This window comes from Dromiciops gliroides, chromosome 5 (genome assembly GCF_019393635.1).
Source record: "Dromiciops gliroides isolate mDroGli1 chromosome 5, mDroGli1.pri, whole genome shotgun sequence".
Lineage (NCBI taxonomy): Eukaryota > Metazoa > Chordata > Mammalia > Microbiotheria > Microbiotheriidae > Dromiciops > Dromiciops gliroides.
Window position 1 is genome coordinate 21,826,862 of NC_057865.1, and position 14,636 is coordinate 21,841,497.

The 14,636-nt window shown below is 41.0% G+C and overlaps 1 protein-coding gene and 1 pseudogene across 1 annotated transcript in view; one reads left to right on the forward strand and one right to left on the reverse strand.

Moving 5' to 3' along the window:
- Window positions 1-8,973, forward strand: part of TOPAZ1 (testis and ovary specific TOPAZ 1) — a gene marked incomplete at its 5' end in the record, with an annotated part of 59,671 nt that extends 50,698 nt beyond the window's left edge. Inside the window, 2 exons of the mRNA XM_043969019.1 lie at window positions 979-1,162; window positions 7,169-8,973. Coding sequence (XP_043824954.1) covers window positions 979-1,162; window positions 7,169-7,382 — 398 coding nt within the window. The remainder of the gene's footprint in view (window positions 1-978; window positions 1,163-7,168) is intronic.
- A 3,873-nt stretch (window positions 8,974-12,846) lies between these two features.
- On the reverse strand, window positions 12,847-13,190 carry LOC122727702 (annotated as a pseudogene).
- Between the last annotated feature and the right edge of the window lie 1,446 nt (window positions 13,191-14,636).

Consider the following 14,636-nt stretch of genomic DNA (forward strand, 5'->3'; position numbering starts at 1 on the left):
TTTTTAAACTATTATATTTTAAGGTACATTTACCAATTTTGAAATTAAATTTTATTTTATTAAAATAACAAAAGATATCATATAATTTAAATGCAGTTTTGAACTATATATGCCATACCAACCTAGAAAAGATGTGTGAATTTACAATAGAGAATTAAGTATATTTTCATAGTGATCATTTATTCATATATATATATATACATATATAATACAGTAATTTAATCTTTAACTCTAATATTTTAAACATTTAATAGAATACAACTTACTTAGTTCTTAGAGGTCATACTGTGTCATAGAGGTGATTCTTATTCAGAGATATACATTTTGTACTGGGTGGCCTCTGAGAGGCCCCTCCTGACTGAGATTCTGTGAATCTGGGGTAGATAAAATAATTGTACTCAAGTACAGTGTCCTTTAGGTACTTAATAAGGTGAAAAACTTTATGATTCATTTCTGTTTCCCCCACCACTGTACATGTTTTAAGATAGTTTGAAATGCTGGTACCTCTCATTTTTGTGAAGCCAGGTCCCTTTAAAGCAAATTTCATGGGACTCTCCCATCTAGGATTCTCATATTTGTAGTAACTTTTGCTTGAAATAAGTCAGTTCTTGGCAGATGCTCAACGGTCTTTATGGAGAAATGTTTGCTGCTTCATTTTACATTTTAAAATGTATAAATTGGCTCATGTTTTAAATGTACCAGGAAAAATTATTTGAGGCTTTCATAAAATACTTTTATGGAAAATTACATTATTATGTAATGCAAATAAGTGATCCCAATGTAGATTTTAGAAGTTTGGAAGTTTTTATTCACATATATATGTATGTATATGTGTGTATACATATGCATATTACATGTGTATACACATATACACACACACACATATATATATATATATATATATATATATATATATATATATATATATAAAGTTTTTGTACTATTTGACCTATAATGAATATGTTATTTAACTTTTAGGTGCTCTGTCACTGGGTTGTTATCCACCATTGGAGGGGAATTTGTACCGAAAACTTCTGCTGATTCCTTCCTACCTGTCTGAGATTGAAATGCTTTTAGCTATTGAAATTTTTCTAGTATCTAATGCTAGTAGTATTCAGAGTCCTGGTGCTTCTTCACAGACACTGCAGATAGTACTGAAAAGGTTTGTGGATCTTACTTTATATTCCATTGACAACTGACAACTTGATTGGGCAGGGGACAGAGGCACATAGTAATGGTAACAGGAAGCCATTGGTAAAAGAGAAAGACCCCAGAAAACCCTGAGTACCTTACTTACTACCTTTGTGACCTTGGGCAAGCAATGTGTAAAACAAGGAGCTTGAACTCCGTGATTTCTAAGGTCCCATCAAGCCAAGAACCTATAAAACATTTGGAGGTGATGTGGAAAGTATTGAAAGCAGGTACAGACGCCTTTGAGGGCACCGACTTTAGATTCTTCTTTGAATTGGATTATCAACTTCCTTTTTTTCAGGGTTGGATATAAGAGAGAATTCATAGAGAATGTAGCGTGTCAAACGGTTAACTAGGTTAACTAGGAAACATGGGCAAAAAATTAGGGTAGGGAAATCTGAGTTGAAGAGATTAGTTGAGTGAAAAGGGGTAGGGAAGTATTGGGATGTTCAAAGAACTTCATAGTTCAGTTTGGCGAAAACAAAGGGTCGGTGAAGGAGAATAGTAAGAAAAAAGGATGGAAAGGTAGATTGGGGCCAATCACTAGAGAGCCTTAGATCTTATATTGAGGAGTTTGGGCTATATTTTATAGGCAAAGAGGACATTCTGAAAGTTTATAATCCCAGATGTGCTTTACAAAGATTGATATTGGAGCAGACCAGGACAGGAAACCCAGTTAAGATACTGTTAAAATAACCCATACCAAAAGTCAGGAAAGTATGGACTTGGGTGGTGGAAATAGGAATGTAGGCCTGAGAGAACAGCTTCAAGAACCAACAGGATTTAGTGATATTGAAGTTTTATTTTGATTTATTGGTATTATAAACCAGATGCCCAGATTAAGCTAATCAATTACCAGATTGTATCCTCAAGAATATTTTTAGACCATCTTCACGAATGTGGAAGCTTTTAAGAGAGGGAGCTTATGGGGGGCGGCTAGGTGGCACAGTGGATAAAGCACCGGCCCTGGATTCAGGAGTACCTGAGTTCAAATCCGGCCTCAGACATTTACCAGCTGTGTGACCCTGGGCAAGTCACTTAACCCCCATTGCCCTGCAAAAACAAACAACAACAACAACAAAAAAAAAAACAGAGAGGGAGCTTACAAAAATATTGAAAAGTCACACCTATGGAGTGTGTGTTTGAAGACGTTTATAGGCATTTCCCATTTTCACAGATATTTCATATCATCTTATATCAAGTACAGATTATCTCTGTTTCATAAATATTTAGGCAGAGGCATATAAGCTGATTAAATGGTATCAAAAGTAGGAAATACAACTCAAATATTCTGACTCCTGGGCTAGTATTTCAATCCCTTTGCCAAAACCGGCATAACCATTTATGCAAGGCAGGTGACAACTCACACTGACTAAGAAAAACAATACTACTTGTAGTTTATTCTACCTGTTTTTCTTCCCTTGCTGTTCAGTCATGTCCAATTCTTCTTGACCCTGTGGAGCATAGTACACTAATACTGTCCATGGGGTTTTCTTGGTGAGGATACTGGAGTGATTTGCCATTTCCTTCTCCAGTGGATTAAGGCAAACAGAAGTTAAAGTGACTTGCCCAGGGTCACATAGTAAATGTCTGAGGCTGGATTTGAACTCAGGTGTTCTGACTCCAGGCCCAACACTCTATCCACTGAGCCATCATGTGTTCCCTGAAGGTCCTCAAACTTTCATACTTAACTGCTACAGAAAGTCTACTAATGTCTTCTCACATTATGCATATTTTGAAATAATAATCATTAGTTATTTTCCATTTGGTAAACACTTAGCAAATACCAACTATGTACAGAGCTATAAATAGGGCTTTTTCCAAAATGCCAAATTTGGAGGGCCCTTTAGTAACATAGAAAGAATAGAATTTAGTGCCTAGTTGGCAAGAATAATTAATCCAAATTCAATACTACCTGATAATTTTGGGGCAGCTAGATGGCGCAGTGGTTAAAGCATCGGCCCTGGATTCAGGAGGACTTGAGTTCAAATCCGGCCTCAGACACTTGACACTTACTAGCTGTGTGACCCTGGACAAGTCTAAGTGACTTGTAACCCCAATTGCCTGCAAAAAAAAAATACTACCTGATAATTTTGCATATATTCCTCTCCTCCTCCATGTCTCTGTCTCCTTCCCTACCTCTATTCTGCTTTGTCTTAACTGGGGGCACATTTTTTTGCAGCTTGACCTTAATGCACAAATACTCAGTTATAGCTATGAGACCATGGGCATACAAAGATAAGAATATATCAATCCATGGAAGAAGACCAAATAAATGATTCACTAATGAGTAACATTTTTAGTCAAAGTTTTCAAACTATGAACTAGCTTCCCCAGAAATCTGCCTTCAGATTAAAACATCAGGGGGCAGCTAGATGATGCAGTGGATAAAGCACCGGCCCTGGATTCAGAGGACCTGAGTTCAAATCCGGCCTTAGACACTTGATACTTACTAGCGGTGTGACCCTGGGCAAGTCACTTAAGCCTCATTGCCTTGCAAAAAATTAAATAAATTTTTAAAAAATAAAATTCTAAGATCAAAATATCATTGTTGTAGCTGTCATCCTCTAATATGTTATAATGAGAAATTCCCCAAAGATTTTTACTTATGCCGTTTGAATAAACCAAAAGGGACTGTGCCCTTAAATGTGTTCATATTTCAGTTTTCTTTACCTGGTTTGACTAAAGGTTCATCTCTCTTCAGCTGACAAGTTTCTCTAGAGTTGGTGATTTTAGTACTTAATATCTCATATATTAAGGCAGCCCTAGTGGGGAAGGGGAACACAGTACCAAGAAGTCATCAAATACTCCATAAGGAAAGACAACGATTCTTTTTTCCTCCCATATTATATGTTATAACTTTAGGAAACTAAATTTCCCGTGAATATGTCAAAATTATAGAAGATTCCTGAAAGAGAGAACCTTCGACAAGCCTCTCATTATCATCCAACAAGGTTAAAAATAAGAACATAGGGGGGCGGCCAGGTGGCGCAGTGGATAGAGCACTGGCTCTGCTCTCAGGAGGACCTGAGTTCAAATCCAGCCTCAGACCCTTGACACTTAGTAGCTGTGTGACCCTGGGCAAGTCACTTAACCCCCATTGCCCTGCCCCCCCAAAAAAAAGAAAGAAAGAAAGAAAAATAAGAACATACATATTCTCCCAAAGTGTTTGCTACTGTCATGAAGTATATCTAGCACCAAACTCTGTAGATGGCAAGGTCCTCCAGATACTGCTGTTTGTGGATAATAAGTTGATTGCCTTATGCCTTGGAATGTTGCAGGATGTTTTTGTGAGATCCATAAGCCCTCAAAGGGGCAGCTAGATGGTGCAGTGGATAGAGCACTGGCCCCGAATTTAGGAGGACCTAAGTTCAAATCTCATATCAGACACTTACTAGCTGCATGACCCTGGGCAAGTCACTTAACACAGATTTCCTCAGACACCCAGGGCCATCTCCAGTCGTCCTGATAGATACCTTGCCACTGGTCCCAGACGGCTCTGGAGGAGAGAGTGAGGCTGGTGACCTTGCACAGGCCTCCCTTCAATCCAGTTCAGTGCAGATCACGTCATCACTCCATTGCCGCGATCCTCTTCGGGAATGAAGGACAAACAACAAACCTCAGAAGTTAATTAGCCACAGAGTAAAAACCAAGCGGATGAAGATGGCTTCATCCGACTGTGCTGCTCTTCCAGCAGAGCTGCTCCAGCAGGTCGTACATCTTGGGCAGATATTGGTCACTGAGCCGGATCCAAAACTGAGCAGGAGGAGGAAACCGGGCTGGATTACTTTTGGAAAATTGTACAGGGCTTTTTAACAATCCCAGCTTTTCCCTGAAATAAGCCCATCTTCTTCTTCTTTTTTTTTTTTTTTTTTTGGTGAGGCAGTTGGGGTTAAGTGACTTGCCCAGGGTCACACAGCTAGTAAGTGTCAAGTGTCTGAGGCCGGATTTGAACTCAGGCCCTCCTGACTGCAGGGCCGGTGCTCTATCCACTGCGACACCTAGCTGCCCCTAAGCCCATCTTCTTAACAGTATTATATAGATGAAGCTTTATGGCTTTAAGGATCTTGCTCAATTTAGTAACAGAGCTAGGACCAGAATCATGTTTAACTCCTTGTCCTGTATTCTTTCCTATCATTGTACCATGTTGCCTCCCATTTTTTCTGTCAGTTATTTCAAATCTGATGGTCAAAATAATCTTAGGGGGTTTCTCAAAAAATTGCCTGATTCTCTCCCTGTCATGACCTGTGATTCATGATTTGGGGGTTCAGTCTGATTTCTCTTAAACAAGATTGGCTTCTCTCAAGAGAAAAACTTTTTTGTTGCCTCTACTTGGGATTCACTGTTGTCCTAGGGGAGGCAGGGCTCAAATCTGCCAAGGCAGCCCTACTGGGGCAAAGGAAGACTAGCCAAGAGGTCAGCAGTTGTCAAGAGAAGAAAGTAATAAATATCTCCATCTGATAGTCATAACTTTGTGGAAGGAAGGGAACCTACTACCAAGTATGACTAGTATTCAAATAAGTGATAGTTATATATACTTCATTGGTTTGGTGTCAGTGACTTTTTAATTGAAATGTTCATTTAAAACTAAAAATGGTGAAAGACTAGGTTGGAAAAAGAAGAGGCAAGAAGCAGAGGGACAAGTTAGAAGGTTATATAGTAACAGTCACTTATAATCTCAGAGTGAGAAGGGAATTGAGAGGCCGTCCTCTCCAGTATCTGCCTAGACAGAATATCCAGCGAGGATTCACCCAGACTCTGCTGGAAGACCTGTCCAGGGGGAGCCTGCTACTTCCTCAGGTAATTCATTCCACTTTGCAGTAGCTCTAAATGTAGGGAAATGTTTCCATCCCTCCGACCCAAAGTTGTCTCTTTACAATGTCTTCTCATTGTCATTAGTTCTACCTTCTGGGACCAAGGAGCAGTCCTTCAAGTACTTGACATGCAATCATGTTCCCCTCCAAGCTTCTCACATCCGTGGTTCTATTCATTGATACTCATAGTACTAGAGCTTCCAAGATCTTCCTGCTGCCTTTCTCTGGATGCTTTCCAGCTGGTGTGGCCAGAGCCAAATACCGTGGGATTTCCACCTACTTTATGAAGCACTTAGCACGTGCCAGGCACTATGTCCCCCTCAGATCACAGGTGTTTGGGCCTCCACATCACATTGTTGTTGAACTTGAAATCCACTAAAGCCCTCAGACCTTTTTAAGACAAACGTATGTAGGATTGATTTTTTTTTAATCCAAGTGTAAGATTTACCTTTTTCCCTATTAAATTTCATTATATTCAGTCCAGCATTTTAGCCTGTCAGAATCTTTTGAAACCTAACTTTCATTCAGTGTATTAGCTAGCTCTTTCCGTCCCCCAACTTTTTGTCATCTGCTGATTTGAAAAGACATTAATGAAAATGTTAAACAGCTCTGGACTGATCACCATTCTTGGGGACTTCACTGGAGGTTTTATTTCATATCATGACACAAATATCCATTGACACGTGAATGACTCTTTGTTGAAAGATAAGGGCCAGAACTAGAGCAGTTTGTTAGTGTGAGTGGAGAAAGTAGAAGAGATCTAAGAGGCACGATGAGGTACATCGACAAGCACCTATGAAAGTATTCTGTCCATAAATCCTTGCAGTGCAGCAAGCATTAATAGGCTTTTAGCAAATTTGAACCTCCAGTCTGTCAAATAGGGAAGATAGCCGCCTCCCTGTAGTAGAGTAGCTATAATGCTGTGTTTGACAAAGGCTGGCTCTTCTATTCCCTAGTTTTCTGTGGCCTCAGCCTTCATTTTATAAATGAAGAAACAACTACCATGAGGTGGTCTCTGGACTCTGCATCCAGGGCTTTTTCCACTGCATCCTTCATGGCAAGAAAGTTATATAATCTCGATGCTTTGATTGTGGCATCACAGGAAGAAAGCAAACTTTATGTTGCTTCTCAATTTTGTGCTTGATAAAATGGTACTTTTACAGGTGTGAAGAAGACAAAGTGCGGAGCAAAGACGACTACCGAACAGCGGTGGAGAGACTTATCATGGCTGCTCGCATATCGGACCCCAAGCTTTTCATTAAACACATGACAGTGAATATTACTATGGAACAGGTGTATAGTTTGGAACATTGTTCTGCCCTGAAATGGTTGAAAGAGAATATGAAATGGGCTGGGAAGGTTTGGCTTTTTCAGTAACTATTAGGTTATAAAGACTTTTTTTTAAGTTCCAGTAATCATTGTTGAAAATGAATGGTAATAAAGACAGTTCTCACTGTGCCCAGACTCTTTGATTTATGTGCATGGTACATTTGGTTACAGTACCTTGCACAGTTTTGAATAGCACCAAGGACTTCCTGGGCCTGGAAACTCCCCATCCTATGAAAGAACAGATAGACATTGTTCTTGACCTATGAAATTAAATTGGTTCACTTGTGAACCAATCTCTAACAGGAATTCCCACCTTCTGCTTTTCATTGGGCTTATAATAAAACTAAGTAATTCCCCATTTACATGGATTCCAAATAATTTGAATACTCAGAAAGAATTTTTCAGCACAGCTTTTCACAGAGGTAGTTAAGCTTATATCTGCCCTTTTTTAATTTTCAAAAAAGGCTTTCAAGGTATGTAGTTGGGCTGAATGGTTTCTCATCTCTGCCTTCTGCATTCTCCAGTAATATGCATAGATTGATATAATCTTAGAGCTGGTAGGAGCAGAAAGGGTCATTTCGTTCAACTTCATGCTCATGGTTGAAATCTCATCACAATATAAAAGCTTTCCAGTGCAGTAGGCAGAGTATGGGACTTGGGGTCCTTGAGGCTTGGGTTCAGATAGCCCCTTGGATGCCAGCCATGGGACCCTAGTGCAGTTCCCTTCATGCCTCTGAGCTTACTGAATGATCCCAGAAACTCCTAGTTCTAAACCTGTGACCCTAGGATCCCTGAGGTCATCTCAATTCTGCTTTAATGCCTTCGGTGATGGTTCACATTGTTAGGAAAGCTTTCTAGTTTTAAGCCAAAGTCTTCCATCCCAGTCTCCCTAACAGTCCTGTTTTCTCCCTTCCTGGATCACACAGTGTTGTCCCTATTGCCCGGTATTTTTCCAACAAAATACCATAAGTTCCTTCAGCTCCTCCTCATACCTTGATTCCAGATTCCCTCAGCATCCATTTCCCTTTGGTGATACTTGGGGGCTTTGATGGTCTAGGACAGAAATGTAACGTCTTGGATAGGGTCTTACCACTGCACAATGCTATAGTACTCCTGTTAGCCCTCTTGTTCTGGACATAGCATAAGCAGGCAGCTTCCTGTCCCAATCATTCAGCTCCTATATTGAATGATATCACATAGCTAAGCAGTATACTGAAGCATACTCATGCTCTAGTTATCCAACTGGTTATGACTGACTGTGTAAGGCTTCACTCCAGTATGAATCTTCCCATGTCTTATATGGTTTGAGCTGCAAATGAAGGCTCTCCCATATTCATTTAGTCATTCTCCTGTTAGCTGTTACCACTTTACCTGACTCATTTTCCCTACCTTGTTTTAAATTGGAGGGGCAAAAAGTGTACCTTCTGCATCTTTCTACCATCATTGCTGAGAAAGATTCCTCTTGGTGTCCCCCTTTGGATTTTTTTCCTTTGACCTCAGTCTCATTCTGCCCTAAGAAAATAGGAAACTACATCAATGGCTCAAACAGTAATCCTCTGGACCAATCAAATCTTTTAAAGAAAAACCAGTTGAGGGGCAGCTAGGTGGCGCAGTGGATAGAGCACTGGCCCTGGAGTCAGGTGTACCTGAGTTCAAAACTGGCCTCAGACACTTAACACTTAACTAGCTGTGTGACCCTGGGCAAGTCACTTAATCCCAATTGCCTCACTAAAAAAAAAAAAAAAAAAAAAAAAAAACCAGTTGATACTACATGGTAGAATCCATGGAAGATACTGCTCCCCACAACTACTAGACCATGACTGTGCCAGGTTTATTTCCTTAACTCTTTATTTCCTCTTTCTGTCCAGGTGGTTTGTAGTATTGTTCAGTGACAATATTATTTTTCTTTTATAGTTCAATGACATTTTTATTTCCCCCTTCATTAACCTTCAACTAAATGTCATCACCCATACTTCTCCCACTGTGAGTTTTCTCACAAGATTATACCTTATTGCAGTCTTCTGCCTCCCTCATGATTTTTCTTTAAAGCCCTTCTGACTGAATTTGCAAAAAAAACTGGAGTCAACCAGAAGCAAATGTCTGGGAGTGGAACAAGGGGAGTATGGTGCCTGAGAGACCAAGATGGAGAAGTGGTAGTCAGCAATGTCAAGTGATCCAGAGACATCCAGAAACATGAGGGCTTGGGGCAGCTAGGTTGTGCAGTGGATAAAGCACCAGCCCTGAATTCAGGAGGACCTGAGTTCAAATCCGGGCTCAGACACTTGGCACTTAATAGCTGTGTGACCCTGGGCAAGTCACTTAACCCTCATGGACCCAAAAAAAAAAAAAAAAAAGAAATAGGAGGGCTGAAAAAGATCATTGGATCTGACAATAAGGGAGTGGACCAAAAATGAACGCTGACCTTTCACAGGACACTGTCATCAGTGATAGTTAGAGAAACCAGAAGAGAAGAGTGAGTGGCAAGGAAGTGGAGACAGGCTTATAAAGGGGACAAAGTCTTGACCAGGATGGCAGGAATACTGGGAGAGGTCAGCAGTTTGTATCCATATTAACCCACCCCACCACAGTGAACCTCTTGCCATCTTGAAACTCATGTAGACCAATATAATTTGCATAAGAGGGAATTGACTGGGGCAGCTAAGTGGTGCAGTAGATAAGGCACCGGCCTTGGATTCAGGAGTACCTGAGTTCAAATCCGGCCTTAAGACACTTAACACTTACTAGCTGTGTGACCCTGGGCACGTCACTTAACCCCAATTGCCTCACTAAAAAAAAAAAAAAAAAAGATGGAATTGACTGATTGGGATGGAAGGGGAAAGTCAGGAGGCAAAAGGAATTGGATGTGTTTATACCAAGCTTCAGCAAGAGAGAGTAAGATGTAGATAGTGTGAGAAGTTAAGAGCAGCAGTTACAGCTGCCTTAGAGAGGCCCTTTGAACGCCAGCTTGATGGAGCTTAAGGCAGGTGAAAAGTAGGACAAAGAGGCTTCTACCCAAAGGCTTGTTTCTCAGCAGCAGCAGCAGCAGCAGAGCAGTTACACATCAGGCACCTAGAATGTTTTAGCCAACAGCAGTGAAGAAATGGCTTCTGAGGAGAGCAACAGTTTTGGGGGGGCTTGGGTTTAAATTGATGTAGGAGGCAAAAAGGGGGTTAACAGAAAAACCTAAGACCCAAGCTCTAATTTACATGAGTTCCAAGAGGGATTCAGACCCCAGTTAATGGATAACTTAAAATTTGGGAAACAAGTCAGGGTCTAGGTTGTCTTACCCTCATTAATCACCACCCATAACAAAAACATAAAGAGGCAGGTCAGAGAGACCTTAACTATAACAATAATATACTGACAAGGTATAGAAATTCACACTGGAAATAAATGATAAATGAAAATATTTTGAAACTGGACATGGGAATCAAAAAATGACATGCACAGAAAAGGCCAAATTTATCCCCAGATTTACCTAATGACATGTAAACCTCAAAAACACACCTCCACGGAAAAAGGTCCCCACCTGGGGGTTGGTTTAAGCCCCCAGGAACTCCAAATTAGGATAAACCCTCCCCTGTACCTCCCTGAGGTAGAGATTATTATAATGAGACTGATAATCAATTTATCCATATTATAAATGTAACTATCCTTCCTTTTCCGATTCGAGAGATACCTTTCCACTTTTCTGGTTCTCTCCCTGTGTTCACTCACTACTGCAATAAAACTTGGGAAACTGAGTCACTGAGTCTTGTAATTCTTTTGGGACAACTCAGTGATCAATTTTACCCCTAATCCCATCCCCGCATCACAAATGATGGCTTGGATTAAGAAAAATTGCTGCATGGAGAGAGATTCAGACACAGCACAAAACTTCTTTCATCAAGGTGCAATGGGATTTTCAGCAGCATCAGGATGTTTCATTTCCCCGTTGGAAATGGGATAGTTGTGAGAGATTATTTTCATTGCTTAGTAGAGCGTAATAATGATCTTGCTGCTTGTTTTCCCCGTGTATTTTGCTACTATGTTTCAGCTATGTCAGGGGTCCTTAACTTTTGGTTATCATGGGAACTTTGGCAGGTCTGGTGAAATCTAGAGACTTCTTTTCAGAGTAATGCTTTTAAATGCATAAAATCTATGGGATTACAAAGGAAACCAATTATATTGAAATAAATGGGGGCGGGCAGCTAGGTGGCGCAGTGGATAAAGCACTGGCCCTGGATTCAGGAGGACCTGAGTTCAAATCCAGCCTCAGACACTTGACACTTTTACTAGCTGTGTGACCCTGGGCAAGTCATTTAACCCCCATTGCCCTGCAAAAAAAGAAATAAATGAAGTTAACAATTTTTTAAGTTCAGAGACCTGGGGAGAGGCTGGAACCCTTGATTAATCTGCACTGGTTGAAGGTTTGAGCCACATGTGTTTTCACATAAGGGCATTCAATATGATTAATATGGGGGAACCATAGTTGAATGGAAAACTTGTAGCCATATATAACATTTGTTACAAACCTGGTCTTTAAAGGGAGGAGATGGAAATTGAAAAGAAATTGAGTAAATATAGGCAAAGAAAGCAAAATTATCTATTTTTGCCTTTGACATGATGACATACTTAGAAAATAAACTAAAAATTGAAATAATAACTTCAGAAATAAATCCACTTAAGTCATTCACATTTCTATATATAACCAACAAAATCCAGCAGGAAGAACTAGAAGTTTCATTCAAAATATTATAAAGTTATAAAATATCTAGGAGTGTACTATGTGGTGTTTAAAATTATATGGGGCAGCTAGGTGCTCAGTGGATAGAGCACCGGCCCTGGATGTCAGGAGGCACCTGAGTTCAAATCCAGCCTCAGACACTTGACACTTACTAGCTGTGTGACCCTGGGCAAATCACTTAACCCCAATTGCCCTCAAAAAAAAAATTATATGGGGTGCCTATGTCCCAAGTTTTAGGGGAACTTAGCTAGGGTTTCTAATCTATTGCTACTTATAAATTAGAGGCTATAGTAACCTATAGTACCTGCTGATGTCAGAGTAATGGAGCCCTCCGAGGGGAAAAAGCCTACAAGTAGGTGTGTGTGTGGGGGGGGGGGGTTTTGTTGTTTGTTTTTTTAGTAGGTGTGGTTTTTTAGTGAGGTAACCTATTGTCTGTATTCACATCCAAAATCCAATTACATTTCCTTTGAAATTCTCCTGACTCTGGACTGGCCTTAAGAAAGGTCTGGCTAGGTTCTCTGGGTCCCCTAGAACCCCATTATTTTCTCATACCCAACAAGGTTCACTGAGGGACTATATGACTCTATAAAACACTCTTTTCAGAAACAAAGACATGCAAATAATTGGAGAAACATTAATTGTTACACATGGGCAGGTCGAGTGAATTTTTTTCTTTTTTTTCCAATTATATGTTTTGTTTTTGGGTTTGGGGTTTTTTTTTTTAAGTAAACCAACCATTTTATTTTCCTCTGATTAGTTCAGGAATTTTCATAGGCAGATAGATCTTTACATTGCTTTTGGAGGGGGCCTGGGGGCAGCACCATCAGTCTGAAGCGGGGCGAGGGTGTCCGATCCTTTCTTGCCTCACGAGACCGATTCCTCATTTCCTTGCTGTGGATCGCGCAGCTCACACAGTAACGCAGTTTCACATACAGTTTGGGGAGCACATAAGAGTCGAAAACACTGGGCCTCGAGATGTCCCTGCCGGGCCGCTGCTTCCACGATGTGCGGATGACGACTTCTTGATGGCCTTGTCTTTGGACACGCAGCGGGAGCAGTTGGTGCAGCGGTTGGACTGCACGTGGCGGCGGCCCTTCTTGGCCGCCCGTTGTTCTCCTCCTCTTGGTCATCTTGTCAGTCAGAAGCTGAAAAAAGCTTTCCAGTTATATGTAGAGATTGTTTTCAACACTCATTCTTGTAAGATTGAGTTCCAAATTTTTCTCCCTCCTTCCCTTTCCTTCCTCCTCCCTAAAATGGCAAGCAATGGGGCAGCTAGGTGGCAGGGTGGATAAAGCACCAGCCCTGAATTCATGAGGACCTGAGTTCAAATCCAGACTCAGATACTTGACACTAGCTGTGTGACCGTGGGCAAGTCACTTAACCCTTATTCATTGCCCCACAAAAAAAAATGGCAAGCAATCAGATAAAGGTTTTATATGTATTTATATATCTACATATATATACACACACACAGGGAATGCCACAAGAAAGAAAAAATAACAGCAGATAAAGTGAAAATAGTATACTTTGATCTGCATTCAAACTCCATAGTTCTTTTTCTGAATGTGGAGGGCATTTCCTATCATAAATCTTTTGGGATTATCTTGGGTCATTGCACTGCTGAGAAGAGCTAAGTCTATCACAGCTGATCACACAATGTTGCTGTTAGTGAGTACAATGTTCTCCTGGTTCTGTTCACTTCACTCAGCATCAGTCCACTTAAGTCTTTCCAGGTTTTTCAGAAATCCATTTGCTCATCATTTCTTATAGCACAATAGTACTCGATCACGTTCATATACCACAACTTGTTCAGCCACGGTGAATATTTTTTTTAAGATACCGTAATTAGTTTATGTATTCAATGCTACAGCAAGCTTTCAAAAGAATATTTTTAGTCCTAGAAAAAGAAGCAATGAAATAAATACATACGGAGGACCGAAAAGAATCTCGTAGGATAATAAATGGGAGAAGGGGTGTCTCATCAATTACAAAGTCATCTCAAACTACTACAAAGGAGTAATCCTTACAATGATGGGGCACTGCTTAAACAAGAGAGCCTGTCAGTGGAAGAGACTGGCTAACCACTCGGAGAAAACAATAGCCACGCGTTTGACAAATTCAAAGACCCCAGTTACGGGGAAAGGGCTCCGTGTTTAAACTGGAAACTGGACGGGGGGTTGGCAAAAATTAAGCTTCGACCAGCCCCGCGCCCCAGACGGACACGCGACCCGGATATAAAGGGGTCGGTCACCAAGTGAGAGGAAGGAAGAAGTTGCCTTTCACATTTACGGGTGGGGGCGGTGGGGGGTGGGGGAGAGTTTTCCTACTAAGTAACGGGATCGCACCCAGAGGGGAGCGGTGGCCTGGCAGCTACGGGGATGGTGGGGAATGGATCATGGACCTAGATCCGGAAGGGATAGGATCTAACTCCTCATTTATACGGAGGAGGCTGAGGGAGGGGCACAGTGCAGTGACTGGTCCAGAGTGGACTGCTAAGGAGGCTGAATCAAGTTCTAAATCTCGCTCCGCACGCGCTTAGTGCGGGGGAGCCGCCACTGCGCAGGCGCCGGAACAGC